This window comes from Phaethon aethereus (genome assembly GCF_964289735.1).
Source record: "Phaethon aethereus genome assembly, chromosome: 7".
In the NCBI taxonomy this organism is placed as follows: Eukaryota; Metazoa; Chordata; class Aves; order Phaethontiformes; family Phaethontidae; genus Phaethon; species Phaethon aethereus.
The window spans coordinates 15535231-15558204 of NC_138583.1; the positions used below are offsets into that span (position 1 = coordinate 15535231).

Consider the following 22974-nt stretch of genomic DNA (forward strand, 5'->3'; position numbering starts at 1 on the left):
AAGGGGCTGATGTTCTGTGTAGCAGAAATGGTTTACCGTGTAAACCTGGGCAAATCGCTTAATTGTTGTGTGTCTGTTACCCGTCTGCAAAGCAGGGATGTAAAACCTCCAAGAGAAGGCTATTGTATTTTGAGGTTCTGTCCTAAAGTTTGAAATTATCTGGCAGCTCAGAAGGAGCCTAAAGTATCATTGTCAGCATTTATTTAAAGAAGTTCAGTCTCATGTCAACGTCACGATTAAACCTTTAAAGAAAGCTCTGTATGTGCCTCTCAGTGAGAAAGCTGTGTAACGCCATTTCTCAGCATGTCAGAGTGAATCATGGTGTCCCGAAGGGGTGCCGAGAGTCCTATCTTGTCTGTGTCATTTCTCATCTGAACTAGTCTAACACTGTTCATGTTGATCCCTCTGACCTCTTGTTTCGTCATTGGGCCGTAGCAAAACACAACTTCTCGGTGGCCCCAGAGAGCAAAAACTTTTGATCAGGTTACTCTTCCTGTGGGATTGTCATGGAATTGCTCCGTAGCAGCTGACCAGCTTAAGTTTCTGCTGCTTGCATATGAAGTGTCTTGTTGCCATGGCTGTCTTCCTCGGCCCAGCTGGGACTATTTACTTCTTCTCAGGCCGGGATTTTGAATGGGAGACTCGCCTTATTACACTGCTTCCTGCTCACGGCGTTCCTGCCTTCCTCCATCAAATCTCAGTTAGCAAGTTTATGCTGAATTCCATCAATTTCTAGTACATTGATCCTTCTTTTTTTTTTTTTTTTTTTAAATTATTTAGTGTGTTTTCTGCAAAAAGGCATTCCATATATGCTTCAGGCAGTGCAAGGTGGTTTGTTTCTGTTTGGATTCTCAAATACTTGGTTTTCAAACCTGTTCTCAGAATGCTGAGTTCAGTGTTCGGGAAAATGGCTGTCTTGAGCAGGTTTAAATCAACACTTATTTACACTTTACATACAGTTGCAATTTATCACGTTTAGCATATCCGAAACGGTTCACTGAAGCATGCTAGCTAATCATGGGTCCAGCTCTGAGCAGATTATGGTACTGAATCCACCGAGGACAGGGATGTCTGTGGAAATAGCCACGCCAGTGAGACTCACCGAAGTGCAGCCTTGTTCCAGGATGGCTTCATGAACAGTAACTCACTGCTTTTACATATCCTGGTTAGTTAAAGGAGACCAGTGTCAGGCTGAACAACTTTCTCTCTCTTACCTTGCCTGTGTAGAGAAGTGGTTTCCTGACAGTGACGGTCGTTACCGGCTGCTTGTGGGCAGTGAGTACTGGGCAAAGAGCAGGCAGTTTCTTTTGGTCTCCTTTCCTTCTGATCTGCAGGCATCCAGGTTCTTCCATGTTCAGGAACTGGTCTTTATTCTGAATATAAGACACAAGAGAGGATGAGGAGACAATTTGTGCATATAGGGTAGTTGTGATGTGTTTGGTTTCAACTTTTTATAGAGCTCTTTATATGTTTTCCGTCTTTTTTTCCCTACAATTTTTTTACTGCTTCTTATTTTCAGGTAGTTAGGGACACACCTTTGTAGACTAATGTTAAGATTATGTAAAAACTTCTCTCTATAGGGCATTTCTGTTTCTTCCCACTGCCAAATTTAAATTTAAAAGGCAAAACCAGAAAAAATGAGTATAGCATTAAAGAAAAAAAAAGGGGGGGGGGAAGGAAGGAAAGGCCTCATTTACAGGCACTTTTTTCTTGCCTTTTGAGAAGGAAGAAGGAGTAGATTTGTTCATTAGGGGATTTCTGGTGTTGCTGGACATTTATCATCAGTGTTGCTACTGGTGTTGCTGGTCATTTGTCATGAACATGGCTATTTACAACAAGATTCTTATGTCAATGGAAATCAGTTTGAAACTAAGATTCAGGTCAGGCTTTATTCATGTTTAAATGGATTTTTCTCATCCTGATTATACTTTATGGATAGCTTTTGAAACACAAAGCTCTGTGGGTAGTTCTCAGATGAAATACTGTATAAATAGTAAAATATATGTCTATGTGTATAACGTATTTAGGGTAGATTTTATTCTCTTGAAGTTTTAAATTACTTTGTTCATGGAGGATACAGGCAACCTGTCATGAATGCCACCTCGTGGTCATTTCCTAAATTACACGTATCATCTTGGTCATCAAATAACAATTGCTTCTTGCTAAAACTACAAAGTACTTCGAAAACAACGTGAGTTTAATAGCTGTTGGTAGCAGTTACCAATAAAGAGGTAAACTTTAAACTTTTAACTTACCTTAAAGAGGTAAACTTTTCATAAACTTGTGCTCTCTGACTTGTGATAAAGTAGATTTTTTTTCACCAGTTAGCATTAAGCATATATAGTAATGCTTAGAGTAACAATAATGCCTAGAAGAGCCTCAGTGTTTCCCTAGTCGTTAAAAAGGATTACTAAAATTAGTTAATATATTATATTATTATATAATTATATTATATTAGTTAATATATTATATTATTAATATATTATATATAATAATATATATTTTAAATCGAATTTATCGGACTGATTAAAAATTGAGTTTATTAATATAGTTTCTGGTATTTTTTAGGTTATGAAGCAAAATGGCTCATCAGAGATATTAAATAAACTTTATGATACAGCAATGGACAAGCTAGAGGGTGTGAAGAAGGATTACGATGCCCTAAGGAAACGGTACAATGAGAAGATCGCAAGTCACAATACGGATCTGAGCCGCCTAGAACAGGCTGAGGAGGAGAACAGACGTCTTCAGAAACAGATTGACATGTTAATGAAGCAAAGGGACACAGCAATACATTTTCAGCAGCAATATTCAACCTCTCTTAGAAGGTATAGTCACGTTTTGATACCTTCAGATACACTGAGAAAACAGTAACAAATCTAATGTAGCATCTTATTTTCTCTGTGGTAGAATGACAAATACTTCTCTAACCTTTTTTATAAAACTTTTCTCTAATGTACGATATCTTTGGGTGATGTGTTTCCAAGGAAGATTTTCCGGAAAGTCCTAGAAGGTGTGATGGGGATATTTATTTGGAGGAATGGTGTTTTTTCTTGAGAAAAGGATTTCCCAGTTAGGGTTTTGGAATGGCATGAGGAATTGTAACCATAGTTTAGCTCATGTGAGAAAGGGATAGTCTGTCTTTCAAACTATGCTTATTCTTAGTTGTAGACACAGGAGTCAAATACAACCAAAGTTTTGTTAAACCTCAGAGTTAGTGTTCCAAAATCCTCAATGGGTGGTGAGTCCATCCACATATATATCTTTATTTAGATAGAAGAAACAAGTCAATAGGAGGATATAATTTCTAAAAGGTGTTTAGGAAATGAAGATATTGTCAAGCTTAAGTTACCTTTTCATGACGTTAGAATTGCAGACCATGTGGGACTCGGAGACAGAGCTTCAGGCTGGCAACAGAGTTCACTGGATGCAGATGTCTGGGAGTCTCACTTCTCTGGGAAGGCGCTGCGAGCAGCAGAAGTGCCAGAACAGAAGAGCACAGACAGTGTGTCACACCACACTTAATCTCTCTCTGCTCCTCCTTGATACTAAGCCCGCACAGATACCCGTATGGGTTAGGAAGAATGCTAATATACATAAGGCTTCCAAGGAGCATCCGTGGACGTGTTGAGAATGTTTTCATAGACATAAGTTAGGGATAATACACAGCTCCCACAGACTAGTGCCAAAAAATGTTATTTTCCACATTTATAGACTTCCAGTATTTAAAAAAGGTGAGATTGAGCATAGATAATAATATACACATGAATAGTATGTACGTAGTTGTGATACATCTAATTAAGTTACAGGAGAATATGAGTAATAAGAGAATAAGTTATGAAACTTAGACTGACATGGGGTTCCTGAAAGTGAGGGAAAGCCTAATATATGCTGCAAGAAACACTGCAACCATACTGATGTATACAGAAGCTCAACATATTTATATTATGGCCTTGTGATTTAGCTGTTCTTCTTGAGATGAAGGTGTGGTTTGATACTAAGCAGGGGTTGGTTTTAAGAATTTCATGAAAGATACTAATGTTCCTGTGAACCAGTGATCCAGCGAATTTAATATAACTGAACTTTTTTTGCCTTTTATTCAGTTGGCTTTGGGTCTGGACTTCATTTTTACTTGTTTCTATTTATAGAAACGTTTATTTGTCTTATGTTTATACCCTTTTTTCATAACCACAACCGTGTTTTGCTGGGTGACTGACCAAAACTATTTAAAATGCATTTCAGGTGAATATAGTTTTCAGAATATAAGACTTAACAAACTTGTAGTTTGAGGCTGAATGGGTCATAAATTGCAACACTATTTTTTTTTATTAATACCAAGTGTAAACACAGTCAAAATAGGTTTTAAAGAGAGCAGGAAGATTAAGACTCCAGTGGTGGCCCAGGTCTCATTTTCAATGGATCTTTGGCCTTAAAAAATATCAGAGAAGTGTTTGGGCTTTTTTCTTTCATTTATAATGCTGTCACAATAAGGCACAGTACATAAATGCTACTAAGATTATTTAGTTGGTGAATTATTTAGTTTGCGGGTTACAAATTAGGTATATCGGCTATCTAATTCCTATGTGCTACATCTTACACTACGTGTGTGTGTGTGTGTCTGCATTTTGAACGTGGGCTATGGCACTCGGACAGATCTGCCTGTGGTTTGCAATTGCGTTGAAGACAAAGCAGGTGATCCTGGTGAGGGTTCTTTTCAGTATTGGTTGCTCCTTAGAAACCCGTGCTTGCTGCTACTGACCCACCTAACCCTGTTACTTGCAATCCATTCACAACAGTTGTTAGAAATGGGCTTTCTCTACAGAAGGCTTCTGCGAAAATGTGATCCAGCGGCCTGTATTTCCTCCGTAGGAGGCAATGCAAGGCCAAGCAGGACCCGTGTGTTTCAACTGGAACTCTGCTTTCAGGTTTTTATGCAGGATTTTATCAGTATTTAATATGAATGTTTCTCTATGACAGAGACCTTCCTTTTTGATCAATTCCCCGTGCTAGTGTGCTCCTCATGGTTTGGGGTTTCCCCCCTCCCTTTTTTTTTCCCCCCTTCCTTACCGATGACTTTTTTTTTTTTTTTTGCAAACATTGCCTTAAATCTTTTCTCCTCCCCTCTTGCCTTTTATTGTCCCAGTGTTGTCCTTGATTTGACCCCCAAATAGTTTTCAAATGGACTGTGGGTTCTCACGTGGCCGTGAGATTGTTTGGCGTAGTCTCTGTTTTAGATTTTTTTGATATATCCATGTACTTCTCCTATAGTATATTCCTCTTACCTTCGTGCTCATAGTTCTGAAAAGACAGAAGAAATCCAGATTGTAATATGTTAAGTCTTCTGTACTGCCAGCCCGATGATCTCCCAAACTGAAGAATTTCCCAAAAGGAGCAGGGTTGTGATGGTTTTGAAATTACTGGCAGGTGCCTTGGTGATGCTATGGCAATGCTTTGAATACACTGAGGCTTTCAAGGAAATATCTGAAATTGAGTTTACAGCTCTCTTTTGGGAAAGGTCAGGCAACATGCTGGACTAGACAAGAAATTGCTCTTTTAAACAGTCTGAGGCATTTGTGTGCGAGAGAGAGAACAAAGTCAGCCAGAGGTTTGTGGGCATCTGAAATTTGGATAACCCCAAAAGTCCATCAGGTTAGGTACAGTGTTTCCACTGATGGTGTCTAACTGGGAGTTTTGGAAAAAACTTGCAAGGAAATCTTAGTGTCCAGTTGTGGTAAAATACTGCTCTTGGGAAAAGTTCCTTTTCAAACCTATTTGTGAACTTGTCTGTGGAATTATATTCCCACTTTTAAGAATGCTTTGTCAATATAAACACAAAAGTTAGTATCTTTAAAATAAACTTTCTATGTCCTTTTTTTGATTGTGCCATAATTCAGTAGGTTGTAGTGACAAAGTGCATGTTTTTGTCTGTGTTAAATTTTAAAAAATTGCTTTTGACAGTTCAAGATACTTTGCATTTCAGTTTTACTGGATGACCTACTTATGAAAACAAACAGTAATGTTTGAATTGCCTGTCCATTGTCTGCATTTTCACTGTAAACCCACTTTTTTCCTCTTCTAAATTGTCCATTGCCAACCCTGTGGCATATTTGGGCATGTGGAAGTTGTTCTGTTTCTTCCAATTTCGGCATTTGTTTCCTTTCTTCCCACATGCCTGGGGGTGTGTGTTGGGAGAAGGAATTAACTTCTAAGATGAGCAAAGCTCAATGCAATAAGTAAGGTTAAACTTGTGCTATTTAAATAATGACAGTGTTTTGCTTCCCTTTTTGAATAACTTGATAGAAATTTACTTGTAATAATTAAACTAATTCCAAATTATTTCTAACAATTTTTATGTTTCAGGTCCTTAAAGAGGCTCTCTAATATTCCTAAAGGTTCCCTAACTTCCATTTTGCAAGGTTGTGTTCTACCAATGCAAACATTTGGTTATCCAGCCAAATCCTTAATATATGAAAAAGGAAAATGAAGAACAAGTATCTTACTGGCCTTTCTGCTTGTTTTTAGATTTGAATCGGTACAGCAGGAACTAAGCAATGCCACAGCACAAAACAAAGAGTTGCAGAGGGAGATGGAGCGATTACAGTCGGAGGTGACAAGGTTCAAAACAATGCAGCTGAAAGCAGCAAAGGATGCAGAAAAATACAAGGAAGAAAGGGATTCAGTTTTCAATGAATACCGCCTCATAATGAGTGAGAGAGATCAAGTAATTAAAGAGGTAGATAAGCTTCAAACAGAGCTGGAGCTTGCAGAGTCCAAACTCAAGAACACTTCTTCTGAGAAGCGTGTGGCTAGTGAAGAGATGGAAGCTTTAAGACAGGTACTAACCTATTGTTTCAATGGGGAAGGGAAGCGAGTATACACTGTTGATACTAGAATCAGAAATGTATGACTGATTAATGGAAAACAGGTATGGAGTGCAAAGAGGACATTACATGCTGGTGTTTTCCTATAGCAGTCCTTTTTACTATCAATTTATTAAAATTGCATGTTTGAATGGAGTACCTGTCAGTTGAAACTTGCTATTCTCTTGACTTAATTCTGTTCTGCTGATTTACAAATCCTTCCTTTACTGTGTTAGTCTTCTGTGCCTTTTCAAGTAATGCTGTCTGTAACAATATAGCTCTAAATATTCATTATTTTTAACTTCTAACCTCTACAGGAACCACTGGATACCACCTACTATGACTTAAGACGGTACATGATAAAGTAGTCTCAAATATTTATGCAAAGCCTGTGCTGACATGCATGTTCTTACTCATTTGCCCTCCTTCTGCCTTTAAGTTAAAGAGGCTATTTTGAAGGTTTTTTCACTAGAACTCAGGCATGCCTTAAAGTGCGTGAAACCAGAACTTTGTATTTTTCAGCAATATGGTCTTAAAATGCTTATATCACAATCATGTTATAATGATGCTTTTAAGATTTCCCAAACACAGTTTACTGCTTGGTTTAATTTCAGCTGACATGCATTGACTTGACCCTTCAGTTTACAAATACTTAATTTAGCATGAAATAGATACAAGGAAATGTATTCCATTGCCTATAAATCTCATTTTACTTTTTTCACAGCATTACATCTGAACAAAATGCCCTTTATGAAAAATTAAGGTGTGGAGCCTTTTTAAAGTCACACCATTGTTGAGGGACATAATGTGGATTGTGACATACAGCATCAGAGCTTTTAAAAATAACTAACTTCTGGTTTTAAGAATTCATAGTTTTCAGCCCTGCTTATTTGCCAGCTAATTAATGTAGCTTCTACAGTGAGCGAGGTTTTAATACGTGTTTCATACCTGTTCTGCTTCCATCAAGGCCATTAATAGAAATATCCGCTGTTGATTTCAGTGGAATCGGGGTAGGTCAGGCCAGCAGGCCAGCACGAGAAAGCTGGACTGTCCTTGACTACTTAGCAACACCCAAAACATCAGCACCTTATCAATATTTTCTCATCCCAAATCCAAAATATATCCTCACACTAGCTTCTGTGAAGAAAACCAGCTCTATCCTGGCTGAAACCAGGACAGTGGTAAGGAATACTGATGGAAATAGCCACAATTAGTCGTTCTGCTCCAGTTTGTTATATTTCTTGTTGTGGCACTGTGAGTAATTTGCCAAAGTGCTTTAAGGGGCACAAAATTAAAACTTTAAATATGTGGGTGATCCCAGATGGCTTGAAGGGATGTTTGAATAAGAACAGGAAAGAGTTTAAGACTGATGAGTGAGATGCTGGCAGGGCAGAGGGGTGCATTTTTCTTCACCCCAGAACTGTCCCATCAGAAAGCAGAAATAAGTGCTTCTACAAAGTACTAAGAGGTGTAAAAACTCGCAGTACTGTGAGTTTTCTTTTTGTTCTTGTTTTCCTTTCCCGTAGCTATGACACTTATGCTTGTGAGCAGGTATGTTCCTATGACACATAGTCCTGGCTTGCTGCAGCTGCATGCAGTGCATAAAGGATTTTCTAGTTCTGGCAAGGCAAATGTTTGAAAGACTGAAAAAAACTGTTAGTCAAGTGACACATTCACTTGAAATAGTATCCTGAAAAATGCTGCTACATAAGTAGGATTATCCTGTCAGTGAATAGTTGGTCTGGTGCTTGGCAAAATGTCACTTAATGTTCTTCGCTCTCCTTGGGGTGCACAGCAGCTTTAGGTGCCCCGTCACATAGTGCTCACTGACTGATTGAATCCATTTAGGTCATTTTAAATGGAGTTTCTTCTGTGAAACGTGCGTTTCCTAGTGTATCTTTTGTGTCCCAAAGAAATGCGAATGCAACTGAGATGGCAAAGAGGTTGAGGTTGAAGAGGCATTATATCATGAGCGGTTAGATGTGATCGGTCAGTCAATTTTCTAGTTAAATATTTAAGCTTTATTGGTTACACATGCCCGAACATAATGGGTTAATTTACATCCCAAAGGTAATAATTGTCTGGCATTTATAGATGATAGAAGAAATCCCAGGATTTTGCGCTATGGACAGTTTTGGATTAAGTTCTTGTGAGTTTGGCCACTCAAAGCTAGGGATTAGATGCTATAGATTTCCCCCTCTACTTGCCCAGTGGTGTTTTTGTTTGGCATAATCTTTTACTCCAGCAAATACTTAGAATGTCGTGTTTCATCTCAGTGGTAGTCAGCTTTCCCCTCTGTTAAACAGACCTGTTGTATTTTATCCTGTGTGAGGTTATTGCACTATATTCATATGTGAGAACTTCCTTCAAACGTAAGAATTTTTCACAAATTCAGAATTGTTCTTCAAACCAAGACACTCCCATGTTTCCAAACAGAAGCTGTTCCGATCAGTGCCAAATGGCACGTTGCCCTGTGCTGTCATGTTGTAATTTTGTGCAAATGTCACAGGAAAAAGACAGAGGTGAAATTTAACTACTGACCACTGGAAGCAATGGCTGCTCTTATTCAGATAGTTTGTATCGAGCATGCTGGAATAAACTGTGGCAAATGTGTATTTTTTCCAGTCACCTTAAAGTACTGTAAATTACTGTTTAACAAAGGGCTTTCTGGGAACGTTCCCTCTGCCTTGATACTTGATGACTTTCATTTCTGCTGCATGGTGGAAAAGACTTAATAGTTTTCAGTAAGTTTTATACACTCATTTGAATGTTCATTTTACACAGAATGTAATTAAGCTGTGAAAAATGTTGCTTCCAGTACTAAAAGTTACCTGTACCACCAGATGGGTCAGGGATTTCTCTCTTCAGAAGTACTGAGCAACGGAAACTCTTACTGACTGTTGAAAAAACCTGAGTGCTCCGGTAATTGCAATTCACTGACATGTTTAAAATTCACAAAATCTAGTGCTTGTTGGTTACTCTGCAGCAAAAATATGTTTTAATACCATTGCAGAACGTTTTAATAGCCAGAGTAGCCTTAATTAGGTGTGCATCTCAAAAACAATTATGTTAGTAAAGCAAAATGCAGTTGTCGCCCATGCTTTAAATACTCATTCCTTGCAAATTGTAGCGGAAAATGCAATGGAAGTCCGTTTATGACGTGGTATCTTTCTATCCTTAAGTATTTGGACCCTTTCCTTCTTTTGTTTTTCAGATGTCAGCTGTCTCTGGTAATCTTGTTGAGATCAAAACATCAATAGTTTCCGGCTAGGAGTGCCTGTGTAGAAGGACTTCTTTGTAGCCATTGGCTGAATGCTTCTAGAGAGCTGGACCATCTCAAAATATAGTGGCATGAAATTCGACTGTTTCAATGCCCCATTCTTCCAATAGGAAGTCAGTTTAAACTATTTTTAAAGGACAGATTGTATTTTAGAGCTATATTCTACTCATCTTTTTTATTATGATGCAGTTGAAATCAACATTGAATAAGATGTACTGTCATTCTGCTTTGTGGCATACCGCAGTTTTATCTTTGAACATCCTGTAGTTTGCACATTGATATCTTACTGGCATCTGACTTAAATGTCCCTTTAAAACTTCTGAGGAAGCTGTAAGATACTTATGTAGCTGGGTTGGCTGAATTATTTCAGTCCTATAAAATCGAGGCCATTGCTTAAAAATATTTGCAATATATTTTTACCCTTTGCCATAGTTAAAGCCTGTTTTTAAAACATCAAGTCTGACTGGTTAATAACCTTCCCTCATTTAGGGTTCTCAAAACTGTGAGTGCTCCCGGGTTCTTGCTTACTTGTGACATAGCACTGTGTTACTGTGATGGTGTGATATCTTTAATACCGCATTTAATATTCCTTGTTGGTACTTTGTTAGTATGTCATGTGAGCATGGTCTGTTTTCTCCCTTTTTTTCAGAACATTAGCGGTAAACTCTCTAGGCTTTTAAGGTGTCAGTGTGTATCCAGTTGGAAAGATGAACTGTTTCCTTCTGTACTTAACCTACTGCAAACATGGATCTTGTTTTAGGAGCTGAACTCAGCTCTAGTGGAAAGAGATCGAGCAATTTGTGAGAGGAATGAGTTGCTGGAAAAATACTGTCATGAAGTGAAGGACAAAGCTGAGGCCCAGAAGGAACTTGACCAAGCTTGCAAGGATATAGAGACAGTCAAGGAAGAAAGAGATGTTGCCAGGAAAGAGAGAACAGAAGCTATCATCCAGAGAGACCATCTACTAAGGGAATATTATCAAGCCCGTCAGGTATTGCAAGTCTTCACAGATGACTTTTCATTTCTTAGCTTCAAAGTGTCAGTAATTTTCAAGAGATCAGTTAAATGCCTGGGCATATGAGGTGACAATCAAAAGGCCAGACGTGACTTTTCATAGTCTCTGTTTGGTCTTATTTGTTGCAATTTTTATTGTTTAATGTTGAGGTGTGAATGTAAACCTGGGGTTTAAGATTCAGTGCTCTCTTATTTTTGAATATAATTATAACTCATTTAGAGAAAAAGAGTGCTTTAGTAGTCTGTCTTTGATACACATGCATTCAGGTCTTAAAAACATTCCTTCGTGGTTTAATCTTTAAGCAAATGACAAGTCTAGTCAGGTTCATTAGAATCATTTGTATTTTTGAAATTAACCACACACAGTTGTTTGTAAGCCCATGGCCTTCAGTGCTTGTGGTGGACTTTACTGTTGTGGTTGGCATATACTTATTGTGCTGCAAGCTTGGAGTATTCTCTGTGTATTTGTCTTGCTGTCGTCACCATCTCTCTTGTTCAAAATAGAGAATGTTAGATGAACAAGTTAATTTAAGAAGTAAGTAATTCTTGTCTAAAACAAGGAACATTCAAACAAAACTCTTCTGGAATTCCATTGCTCTGCTTTGGAGTTAAGGGACCTGCGTGAATCACACAAGTCTGTGTTTGTGAACATGTACGTCTAGTAGTCCCAGGGTAAATAACAGATGTTAGTGCAGGAAATCTGTGTTGTAACTGCGTATAATAGCGTATCTGATGTCTCAACAGCCGTGAAGTTTTTTTCCTGTCTGCTAAGCAGAACTAGATAGAAGCATGGAATGTCATCTCTGAAATACAAAATGTTCACTGATGTTATTTTAAAGTGAGGATCCTTATTCATGTAGATTGTATTCACACAAATTGTGTGCCACTAAATGAAATAAATTGCAGCAGTGTTTATCTTTTTTTTTCCCCAAAAAGTTGCCTTTAAGATAAATAAATATTTTTCATGAACAATGAGAATTGAATACATAAGGCAATACATGTATAGTAAAAGCTGTTTGTGCATACTTAAACATTGTGCCTAAAATACTTACCTGTGTTTCTTAATTCCTAGATACAAGATTCTGCTACCCTAGACATAGAAAGAGCAAACAAAGAAATTGAAATGCTTCGGAAACAGTATGAGGCGATGTCACAAGAACTCAAGGAAGCTATCCAGGAGGCAGAAGTAGCCAAGTGTAGGAGAGATTGGGCCTTTCAAGAGCGGGATAAGATTGTTGCAGAAAGGGAAAGTATACGGTAAATGAGTGCTAGATGGTACATGAGTCATATCTTTGTAATACCTTCTGTGCAGCTGATGCAATTCTAGGACTTGATGGATTTTACTAGCACTTTCCTCAGCTTCTGCATTAGCTGTCACAGGGTGGTTTTTTGGATTTTTTTTAAAGGTGAGGACACCTTACAAGATACTTGGCTTTGTCTGTGCTTTCATACCCATAATATGTCTCTAGAAAATACCATGGATCCTAACAGCACTGCTATGTAGGAACAACAAATTTTGCTTTCTTTTAGGCATGATATACCTTATCTTGCTGTAGCTGTAGTTCTGCAAATAATTCTTTACCTGTGGGCACATTTTGCAAAAAGTGCCCAATGTATTTGCTACTAAACATACGTTAAGGAACTAAGGAGAAATACTTTAATCAGGATTTTTTTCTGCTACTTTAAAGAAGGAAGTAGAAATAAAGTTTTGAAAGGGATGAAGAAAGTTTCTGTTACCTTGATAAGCTTTTCCTTAGGATCTAGCATATGTAATTTTTTACTTCCTTATACTTCTTTTTAGAGAAAGATCTTTTGAAACTGCTTTTAAAAATTTTGCATTAACTTTACCATGTGGTAAAACGAGATTGTTACTTTGCTAGCGTTTTAATTAACTAAATTGAAAGTTCTTTGCTTTTGAAGGACTTTGTGTGATAACTTAAGGAGGGAGAGAGACCGGGCTGTGAGCGACTTGGCTGAAGCTCTTCGCAATCTGGATGACATGAGAAAGCAGAAAAACGATGCTGTTCGTGAACTGAAGGAACTGAAGTATGTTAGAGAAATGACCAAACTGCATGAAAGTTTGTGATAAAAACTTTGGTTTGTTAGCTGTGTTCGCAGGTGAACCATATGCTGTTATAGCTGTGGGCAGCTATATTTGATATTATGATTCATACATCCATGATATTGTATGTGGAAATATTGCCTATATTTTTAGTTATTATGGAAATTATTGTGATGGGCAGGATCCTTAAGTCTTCCTATCTTAATCTTTTTATCTTATTAATGAGACACATTCAAAGTTTTGTACTGTGGAGATACACTTAAGCAATGTGGGTTTCTTGCACTGAAGTTGGATGAACTGCAGTTTAGTTCCTCCCAGCTGTATTCTCACTAGTTTATGAATGCAAGGAAGATGTGCATCATATGTCATCTCAGGTTGTGGAAGAGGTTGATATTTATCATGCCCCACTTGTGCTGAGCATAGTGATGCAGCTTATCTGAGCATAAATTAAATGCATTTTGGGGAGATGTTAGAAAACTAGTTGTGTACTCCAGTCATGTAAAAACTAATGCCAAAAATGTAAGGCTATGCTAGGACAATATATAGAAAAGGAAAAGTCAATTTGGTAGCAGCCCAAGAATATTGGAGAAGTGGAAGCATGGGGCAGATTTTGGCATGTTTTGGACTTTTTTGATTTAGAAAATAAAATATAAGGTATCTCACAATGATAACATTATGAATCAGTTTATTTAAAATGATTGTGTCTATAAATAATTATTTTCTTTGCCTAGGGAGAAGATGGAGAATCAGTTGGAAAAGGAGGCCAGATTCCGTCAATTGATGGCTCATAGTTCCCATGACTCAGCCATAGACACAGATTCTCTGGAATGGGAAACAGAAGTGGTAGAATTTGAAAAAGACAGAGTAAGTCAAAACCACCAACTTCATTGTCTTATATATTGGATAGCTTTGAAGTCAATGGTAACATCTTGATACTACATATGATTAAAAATAACTATAATCTATACTTTTTTTTAGTTCTTTATTTTTATTGTGTGAGGAACCACACACACATATGCAACAAGCATGGTCACATTTAGATGAAAGTATTTGACAAAACCAAGCTCTTATACGCAGGCTTTGTGTTTTTCTTCATTTGAATTGTAAATAAAAATACTTCCTCCGTCTGATCTTGCAGGGTACCCAGGTCCACGTACTATAAAATACATTTAAGTTAAACATTTAGCGTTCTTAAAGTTAACGATGCATTGCAGAAATAGCAGCGCTAAGGCAGCTGAAACTTAATATGTGATGGAAACACTGGCATCAGAGAGCCCAGTCCTTTACTCTTACGGGCAACATCACTTACAATCTAGGCATAAAACAGTTAAGCTTTTACATGAAGTTAGTTTTCCTACTTCTGCTCAGATTAGGGGTTTAGAAATTTTAAACTATTGAAAGTATTTATTCATGATGAATATATATTTTAGGGCAGCATTGCCCTTCAGCTTAAAAATCTGGGATGAAAGGAGATGCTAATCTCTCTTGCTTGTCTGTAAGGGGGAGTTAAATCCCTTTTTCATTTTGGCATACTAAGTAAAGTCCTTATATTTAGCTTTCCAGATAATGAAAGGATGTAGAGGTTATCATAGTAGTACTTTTCTCCATTTAATTTTATTTTTCTTCTTACTGTAGTCTAGAGTTTTTATTTCACTGTTTTGTATGTATCGAATGCTGTTCTATTTGAAGGTTTTGGCTGGCATATCACATTGTTTCCTAAGAGTAATATTTTTGACTCCATAGAACACACAGGTGGTCTTCCAGGTTGTGTTTCATTTATAACAGCTTCTGCATATACCAGAATTTCTTTCTCCTTCCTGAATGACAAAGTTTGTGATTTAATGCTGTCAAATGAAATCCCTTTTTATTTTACTGCAATATTTGGAGTCATCTTTTTTTATGCTCTTCCAATCTGTCTGTGTTCTGACAGTGCATCCCAAGAAAACCACTAACACGTTCCTTTTTTGACACTAAAAATATTATTTAATATTGTTAATTGTTGAAATATACGGATTGAAAAGACTATATGAATTGAGTACCAGTGCTGATCCATCAGGACCACTGTCTCTAAATTCTTTCTGGGATAACAATTTCCCTTTCACTATGCGTTTTCATCTCTTTTGACCAGCTCCTTCATCACTGGATTTTATACATTGCCATCTTCTCCATTTTAACAGATAACTAATAATTTCGCTTTTCCATTTCTGTAAAATTAGTTACAAGTGTGGCATATGCTGTACTTTTGGTAAACAACGTCGCAGCCTGATGAATTTTCCATCCATGTGCAGTTATTTAGTTACCCTTTCCTTCAAAGATTGTTCTAAATGTTTGCATTACTGAGATCAAATGTGTAGACTTTGTCATTTGAATATGTTTCCCTCTCCTAAACATAGGGATTGCACTTGCTGCTACCAAATTATAGTAATAATATTGTGCCAACCTTGATTAGATATATGGGAACATCCTTGCTGACCTGACCTACCAGCATTTGAATTCCAGGATGGAGATTATAGGGTTGAATAAGTTTAAATCCTTTCATTTTTGCTTCAGCTTCACCTGTCTGCTTCAGATCATGTTCTACATAATCACTCAGCTCAAAGAGTGAGAAATAATATTCACTTTGCAGCTCTGAGGCTGTGCAATGTTACTGTGATCTCTACCCGATCTGTATTTTATGGCAGCCCTATACTCTTCCTATGAACTTTTTCGTTATGTAGAACATTTGGAAGAATCGTAGGATTTTAGTATATTTTTAGTATTTTCAGCTCAATTTAATTTCTGGGTAATATTCATATTTTTGCATGTTTTATCGTCAGCTTTTATCGGGCATCTTTTGCACTCCCTGAAGACTTTTTGCTCTTCTGATTTTAAGGGGATTAGTCATTGAACCATGTCTAGAACCATGCCTTACATGTCTGATTCAAGCTCTATTTAATTTTTGCATGTTAAATTTTAAATACCAAGTATCATTTCCCTTCAGTATGCTGAGATGGTTAGTCCAGTTGATTTCCAATAGTTGTCTAATTTTTATAAGTGTATTATTTAACACTGAAAAGAGCAGTAATAAATCAGATTATGTTCAGTTCATCCCAGTTTATTTTCTTGGACTTTTTTCTTACAGTGACCTGGCCATTTACCAAAGCAAACAGAAAAGTAAAATTTGCCTGTTTGGTTCAATGACTGGTTTGTTAAAGACGTTTATCACTTCTCACATCAAGGATGATCTGGTTTGGGCCAGGGTTGGTAGAATATCGCCTTGATTTAGAAATGGTCCCCCATAATGTTAGAGCTCTCTTTCCTGTTTACTTCTGGTCTCTAGCCATATCAAAGCGGACATCTTTCTGAGTTCATCACTAAGACACAATGCTGTTTCCTTTACCTTTACCATTGTTTTTTCCCCCAAGTAATGCCCATTTGTGGGGGGCATGCCTTTGTCCTTGTTCTCTCATTACACATCCAGCATCATACCTTAAAACAGGTTATATGTGTCTGAACGTGCTTTCTCACATGCTCTTCTGCTTTCCTATTCCTCTTTGGTGAAGTTCCCCTTCTGCATTATTTCAGCCTTAATCTGAGAAAGAAGGATCGTTCTAATGCCAGAGGATGCCTAATAACTAATGGAATTGGGAGCTTATATATTGAAGTACAGAATATAAAAACTTGCCTAGAACAGGTACCCTGTAAATGTAAGTGCCTAGTACAAACGTGCAGTAATGCCTCTTGCTAACGACAGCGCACAATGCTTGCCAGGGCAGTTGAGTCACTTGTTGCTAATATTTATTAGGATGATATGGACTTGAAAGCACTTGGTTTTGATGTGGCAGAAGGCGTGAATGAACCATACCTCCCTGGAGACTGTGGGATCTTCGTTACCAAAGTAGACAAAGGAAGTATTGCTGATGGTCGATTAAGGTAGGGTTTGACTTTGGAAGACACTTGTCTTTTGTTGATCATAATAAACTTAAATATGAGCTTATTGTAAATTGTCTTCAGTTTTTTCCATTTTTTTAAAAGTTCTTTTTTTATCATTGGTCATGGAGAAGACCAATGCCTAAAGGCATTACAGAAATGAAACACTGACTCATCCCTTAACACTCACCGGGATTTGATATGTCTTTTTGTGTCTCACTTGCTCTGTTTATTATCTTCTCAAACTTTGATCTATTTATTTAAATTTTGGGAAAGACATGAGGGTGAGCTACTGGGAGAGGGCAGGGAGAAAGGAGAGTAGAGCAAGGGATAAATTGAAACCTGCTCCTGTTCTTAGCGTCAATAGGTTTTTAAAAACTCTTCTCTGTCCAAAGAGTTTCTTTTAAATAAGGAGCAGTCATTAGTGATTTGCGGATATACTTTTGCTAGTGAAGTGCATTTTACTTTTAGCTGCTATTTAATGCTTCAGGAATGGAGATCTTCAGATAATTAAGGATTAGCATATTGAGATCAGCGCTGTTGCATCCCTTTTCATGAATGTTATTCATGTGCTGTGTCCAGCAAAGTATGCTTATAACGCTGACCTGCTTGTTTCTGTTTGTTTACCAGAGTGAACGATTGGTTGCTGAAGATAAATGATGTGGATCTTACTAATAAGGATAAAAAGCAAGTTATAAAAGCTGTTGTAAATGGAGGAGGTGTTATTAACATGGTGGTTCGAAGAAGGAAGTCTTTAGGTGGTCGGGTGATAACACCTCTTCACATCAATGTTTCTGGACATAAAGGTAATGGCTATGAAGGATGTATGTAAATGGTATGTGTTTGTTCAGTCAAAAATGGCTTGACAAAAAGGTACATGTTCTGAGCCTCTGTTTAAATCCTGTTTAAACTGTTAATTCCTCCTAGATAGGGATTTTCATTAATTGTTTTTTGAAAACCAAGAATGTTAATACTGATGATAGCTTTATTCTGTAAGTACAGGTTTTCTTTTTTGTTCTTGGGTGGGTTTTATTTGTGGTTTTCACTTTCTTGGGGTTTTTTTTTGGTGGGTTTTGTTGTTTTTTGGGGTTTTTTTTTAATCCTTAGTTCTAGTTAGCTGCCCATCTGGGAGTCTAAACAAGACTGTTAAACCCATCAGTCACCCCAGTTTTGTATGATTATATTAAACTTTGGGATATCCAAAATCCCTGTTTTCCCCTGCTGTGTTCCTGTTTCTTTAAAAGGGTTTTCAGAAATTGAAATTCAGCTGGTTTGGTAGTTATTTCTTTCTTGTGCAGGCAGGACAGGCATGTTGAGTAAGGTATTTGAATTGCAGGAGTAAAATTTTTTTGGGGGGTATATTTCAGATAGTGGAGTCAGTCTTGAAAATGGAGTATTTGTTGCTGCTGTTGTGCCCGGAAGCCCAGCTGCCAAAGAGGGTTCCCTTACTGTGGGAGACAGAATAATTGCTGTAAGTCTTAAGGATGCATCCTCCTCTTTATTATTTTTGTATTTATTTTGAAGTGTTATCATTGATGCCTCTCTTTAAGATCCCAAACTTTCCGATTAATTTTTTACTTTCACTGTATCATACTCTTTCGTATATTCACTAACTATTTATTATAGATCGATGTGTTTGTAGGCTGAGGGGTTAATATAATGTGGAGTTGATTTACTACGCTTCATTCGTATGAGAATTTTTGACAGAGACACCGACTTACTCTTCATGCTTGGCTTTATATATAATGATAATTGTGATTTTTATACTGAATAGGAAAGGTCAGTTCCAAAAAGACATCCCTTGGTTGGATGAAAGGTTTCTTGTCTTTTAAATTATGGCATCACAGATTTCATCTTTTTGGAGGGGAAGTTTTTGACTGGGTGCATTTGCAGCCTTAAACAACCTGTCTGATGTATGACCTCTGGTGAAACGGAAGGTGGTTACTGTTGATGTACAAAGGCACAGAGGCTAATGTAGTGAAACAAGTGTTGTTACACTGTGTCTTCAGGAGGAATAGCAAAATTATGGTTAGTAGGCTTGGTTTTTAGTGGAGAATGCAAAAAGACAGGACAAGGTCAACCAGACTTCAGTCATGTATACATATAAAACTAGTGTTTTCTCTGTTTCAGAGATGCTACCTTAAGATGCTTCCCACCTGCTGCCTTTGGTTTATGGATGTCTGTGTTTGGTTTTTTTTTGTGTAGATCAATGGCATTGCACTAGATAATAAGTCACTCACTGAATGTGAAGCTTTACTACGAAACTGTAGGGATTCCCTTACACTGTCACTGATGAAGGTGAGTAGGAGAAGCTAAATTTGCAGAATTATCTTGAACTGATACAGAATTATTTCAGTTTTTCAGGGAAGAGTATATGAAAAGATGAATATATCATCATGGGATAGTCTCTGCTAAAAATAAGACCATCTGGATGCATATCACTGGTAGTACACTCACTCAACAGTTATTTCCAAAGCAAGGCTATTGTGGCATCTGGTAGGAAATGAAACTTAATTATTGCTCTTCTTTCTCGTTTGTTTGCTGGTCATGTGAAATGACTCCTAGCACAATTGCTTCTTGGTTTTTGCTTCAGAACTGCAGCAGTTTTGCGCATGAAAGATAAACTCCTTCCTGACTACAGAAGGGTTTGCTTTTAGTCAGGAGGGAGTTGTGCGGAAAACCGAACTCTGGCTATCGCGAGGATTAAGCACAAGGCTTTCTTTTTCAGGCTTATTGCTATAAAAATATTATTCTGTTTTGCTTATTGAGTTTAGAATCCCATTATTCTGGGCCTGTCACACAGGCTTTGAGGGTGATAATTCCAGCTCCAGAGAGCTTGAGGTTTTAAGAAAGTAAAAAGATGGAATGTTTGAGGGTAAATGGGCATGACTTAAGATGACTTACTAGCATAACTTAACAGGGGTTGAAGTAGAATGCAGGTCCTTTCACTATCAATTCAGTGCTTCTGCCACCATCTGGAGTTGCCCTTCTGGAGTTGTTTGGAAAATGTTTCTGAAAAATTCTAGCTTCACTTTATCTGATGTTCTGTGCTTTGGAATCTGTAAGATTTTATTAAACTGTTCCCAACTGTATATATACATGTCTTGGTGTATGTTCAAGTATAGGTAGATCAGAGAGGCTAGAATATGCCTCATACTGAACAGAAATCAGCCATAATAATAAGGTTTTTTGTTTTAGGTTTTTCCTCAGAGTTCATCTTGGAGTGGTCAAAATATATTTGAAAATCTGAAGGATTCAGAAAAAATGCCAAACTGTAGAGTTCACGCATCAGAGATACAAGCCCAAAATAAAAGAAATGTGAAACTCAACAGCTCAACCCAGACTGATATTTTCAATCCAGACATCATGGATGGCAAGAAGGACCAGGGTGATCAGGGCAGCGGCTCATTTTGCGATCACAAACCTTTTGCTAATAACACGTTACGAGTAGACTCTCATAGGAACACAGTGCTCAGTTGCCACAGTAATTCAGAACACAGTCTCAGCTCCTTCAGCGCAGAGACATACGGGGACCGAGGCTATGGAGCTGTTGACTTGGACAACAGGAGGCTGCCTTATGAGCCTACAGGAGCTGACTGTGTGGTGGTTGAGACTGCATTTGACAAAGGACATGGAACTAAGCATAGTGGTGGTACCTGGCCAAAAGTCATGGTTAATATCTCAGCAACAGAAACAGAGAAGTTCTCTGTGTACAAAAAGCCAAAACAAAGGAAATCTATCTTTGATCCTGATACTTTCAAAAGACCACCAACCCCTCCCAAACTGGATTACCTGTCCCCTAATCAGGTGACAGGCCATTCACCTCAGCCATCAAAAGCTGAAGTGGCTTCAACTCCTCCAACTCCTCCTAAGAGAAGTGACTCTATAAAATTTAAACATAAACAGCAGGCAAGCTCTGCATCAGAGTCTACAGTAACAACTGGATCACCACCCAACAGCCCAGCTGCTGCCCAAGCTCCAGTTTCCTTGGCACTTAAACAGGACTCTGCTACTCTCAAGGGGCGCAGCAGGAACGCTGGGCATTATTATCGGGAGGAGGGAATTGACGGCACTCATCTCTCTTCAAGGAAATCCTGTGAAGACGATATTGGCTTTCAGAGACTTGAAGAGCCAGAGGTTAAAAGACCAAGGCCAAAATCAGCTCCTGCTCTGAGGCATAAAATGACCCCTATGCCCATTCCTAATCCTGCGCTTCAGGTAGAAGCTTGGTATACTGAAGTACAAAACTAGAAATCTTAAAGTATATTTTCAGTGTGGTTTTGAGTGTCCGTTTACATAGTGTAACAGGAGAAGCATAGCCCGTTCTCAAAATCCAGGTCACCTGAGAAGCTACCCCAGGCTCAGTTGGCACTTTGCAGTATCACAAAATACAAAACCCAGTTCATGGAGTTGTGGTATTTAACGGGCAGTGGTGGCTTCCGAACAGAATGATAGGGTTCTGCTTAGCAGCCACATCTTGGGTTTTAACGCTGCTTGTTGGAAGATCTGGGCTTTTCCTTGTATTTTTTGAAAACTGAAAAAAATTTTAAATGCAAAGAGACAGATTTAGAAAAACTGAAAATAGGGCCTCCTAAGTTTTACAAAAGTCAAATTGGTTGCCCAGCTCACTGTACAAATTAATGGAAAAAGGTATACCATTCACAGTGTTGTTTTTTGTAAATCTAATCTGAAATTCATGGGGCATTAGGCACATTACACTGTAAAGAGGGACTGTTTATGAGAATATGGTTTAATAAAACAGTTCAAAATGAGAGTATAATTTGTTAGAATAAACAATCCTGCTGTGGAGATTGTGGGTCATGTCTTACCAGAGTAGGCAGAAGAAATTTTGTGCAGTCTAGAAAGAAAAGAAAGAAAGAACAACCTGTTTAGAGGACTACATTATATAAAGTGGCATAATCAATAATGTTGTTTCAGGTCCACTGCCTCAGATTTGCTCAGGTAGCAGATATGGATTCCTTTTTTATTTCCTCGCCTAAAATCTGAAAGTGTTGATTTTGGTTGTACATAATCGCATCATAATGACTTAGAATACCATATTCTTTGCCGTACTTGTTTATACCTGGATAATCCCACCCTCTTCATGGAGTTTTAGAAGCAATACGGAGAGCAGAGCTGAATTGAAAGTAGTGCACAGCCATATTCTACAAAAATACTGGTATAAGAGAACAAGTGGTTATTTTTTCTGTCATTTTTTGGCTGCTTCCATTGTATTCCTTCCTCATACCCTAACGTTTTGGGGGGAAAAGTAGTTACGGAGAGCCTTAAGCCTTTTTTAATAGAAGTGTCCAGCAAATTCTGTATTATTGCTGTGGTTTAACCCCAGCTGGCAACTAAGCACCACACAACCGCTCGCTCACTACCCCCCGACGTGATGGTGGAAGAGAATCGGAAGAGTAGAAGTGAGAAAACTCGTGACTTGAGTTAAAAGCAGTTTAATAATTGAAATAAAATAATAATGGGAAAAAAATTAAAAATGTAATTAAAAGGAGAATAACAAAGAGAGACAAATAAAACCCAAGAAAGTCAAGTGATGCAAATGAAAACAAACGCTCACCACCAACCGACCCTTGCCCAGGCAGTCCCTGAGCAGTGCCCCCCCACTAACCTTCCCCCCAGTTTTATATGTTGGGCATGACATCATATCGTATGGAATATCCCTGGGGTCAGTTGGGGTCAGCTGTCCCAGCTGTGTCACTTCCCAACTTCTTGTGCACCCCCAGCCTCCTCGCTGGTGGGGTGGGGTGAGGAGCAGAAAAGGCTTTGACTGTGTGTCAGCGCTGCTCAGCAATAATGAAAACATCCCTATATTATCAGCACTGTTCTCA

At 38.0% G+C, this 22974-nt stretch overlaps 1 protein-coding gene across 1 annotated transcript in view; it reads left to right on the forward strand.

The window, feature by feature from the left end:
* DLG5 (discs large MAGUK scaffold protein 5) overlaps positions 1-22974 on the forward strand; it is a gene marked incomplete at both ends in the record, with an annotated part of 109270 nt that overhangs the window by 61339 nt on the left and 24957 nt on the right. Inside the window, 11 exons of the mRNA XM_082002588.1 lie at positions 2569-2828; positions 6523-6835; positions 10901-11131; positions 12227-12411; positions 13075-13200; positions 13948-14080; positions 17001-17128; positions 17756-17931; positions 18493-18596; positions 19331-19423; positions 20324-21343. Coding sequence (XP_081858714.1) covers positions 2569-2828; positions 6523-6835; positions 10901-11131; positions 12227-12411; positions 13075-13200; positions 13948-14080; positions 17001-17128; positions 17756-17931; positions 18493-18596; positions 19331-19423; positions 20324-21343 — 2769 coding nt within the window. The remainder of the gene's footprint in view (positions 1-2568; positions 2829-6522; positions 6836-10900; positions 11132-12226; positions 12412-13074; positions 13201-13947; positions 14081-17000; positions 17129-17755; positions 17932-18492; positions 18597-19330; positions 19424-20323; positions 21344-22974) is intronic.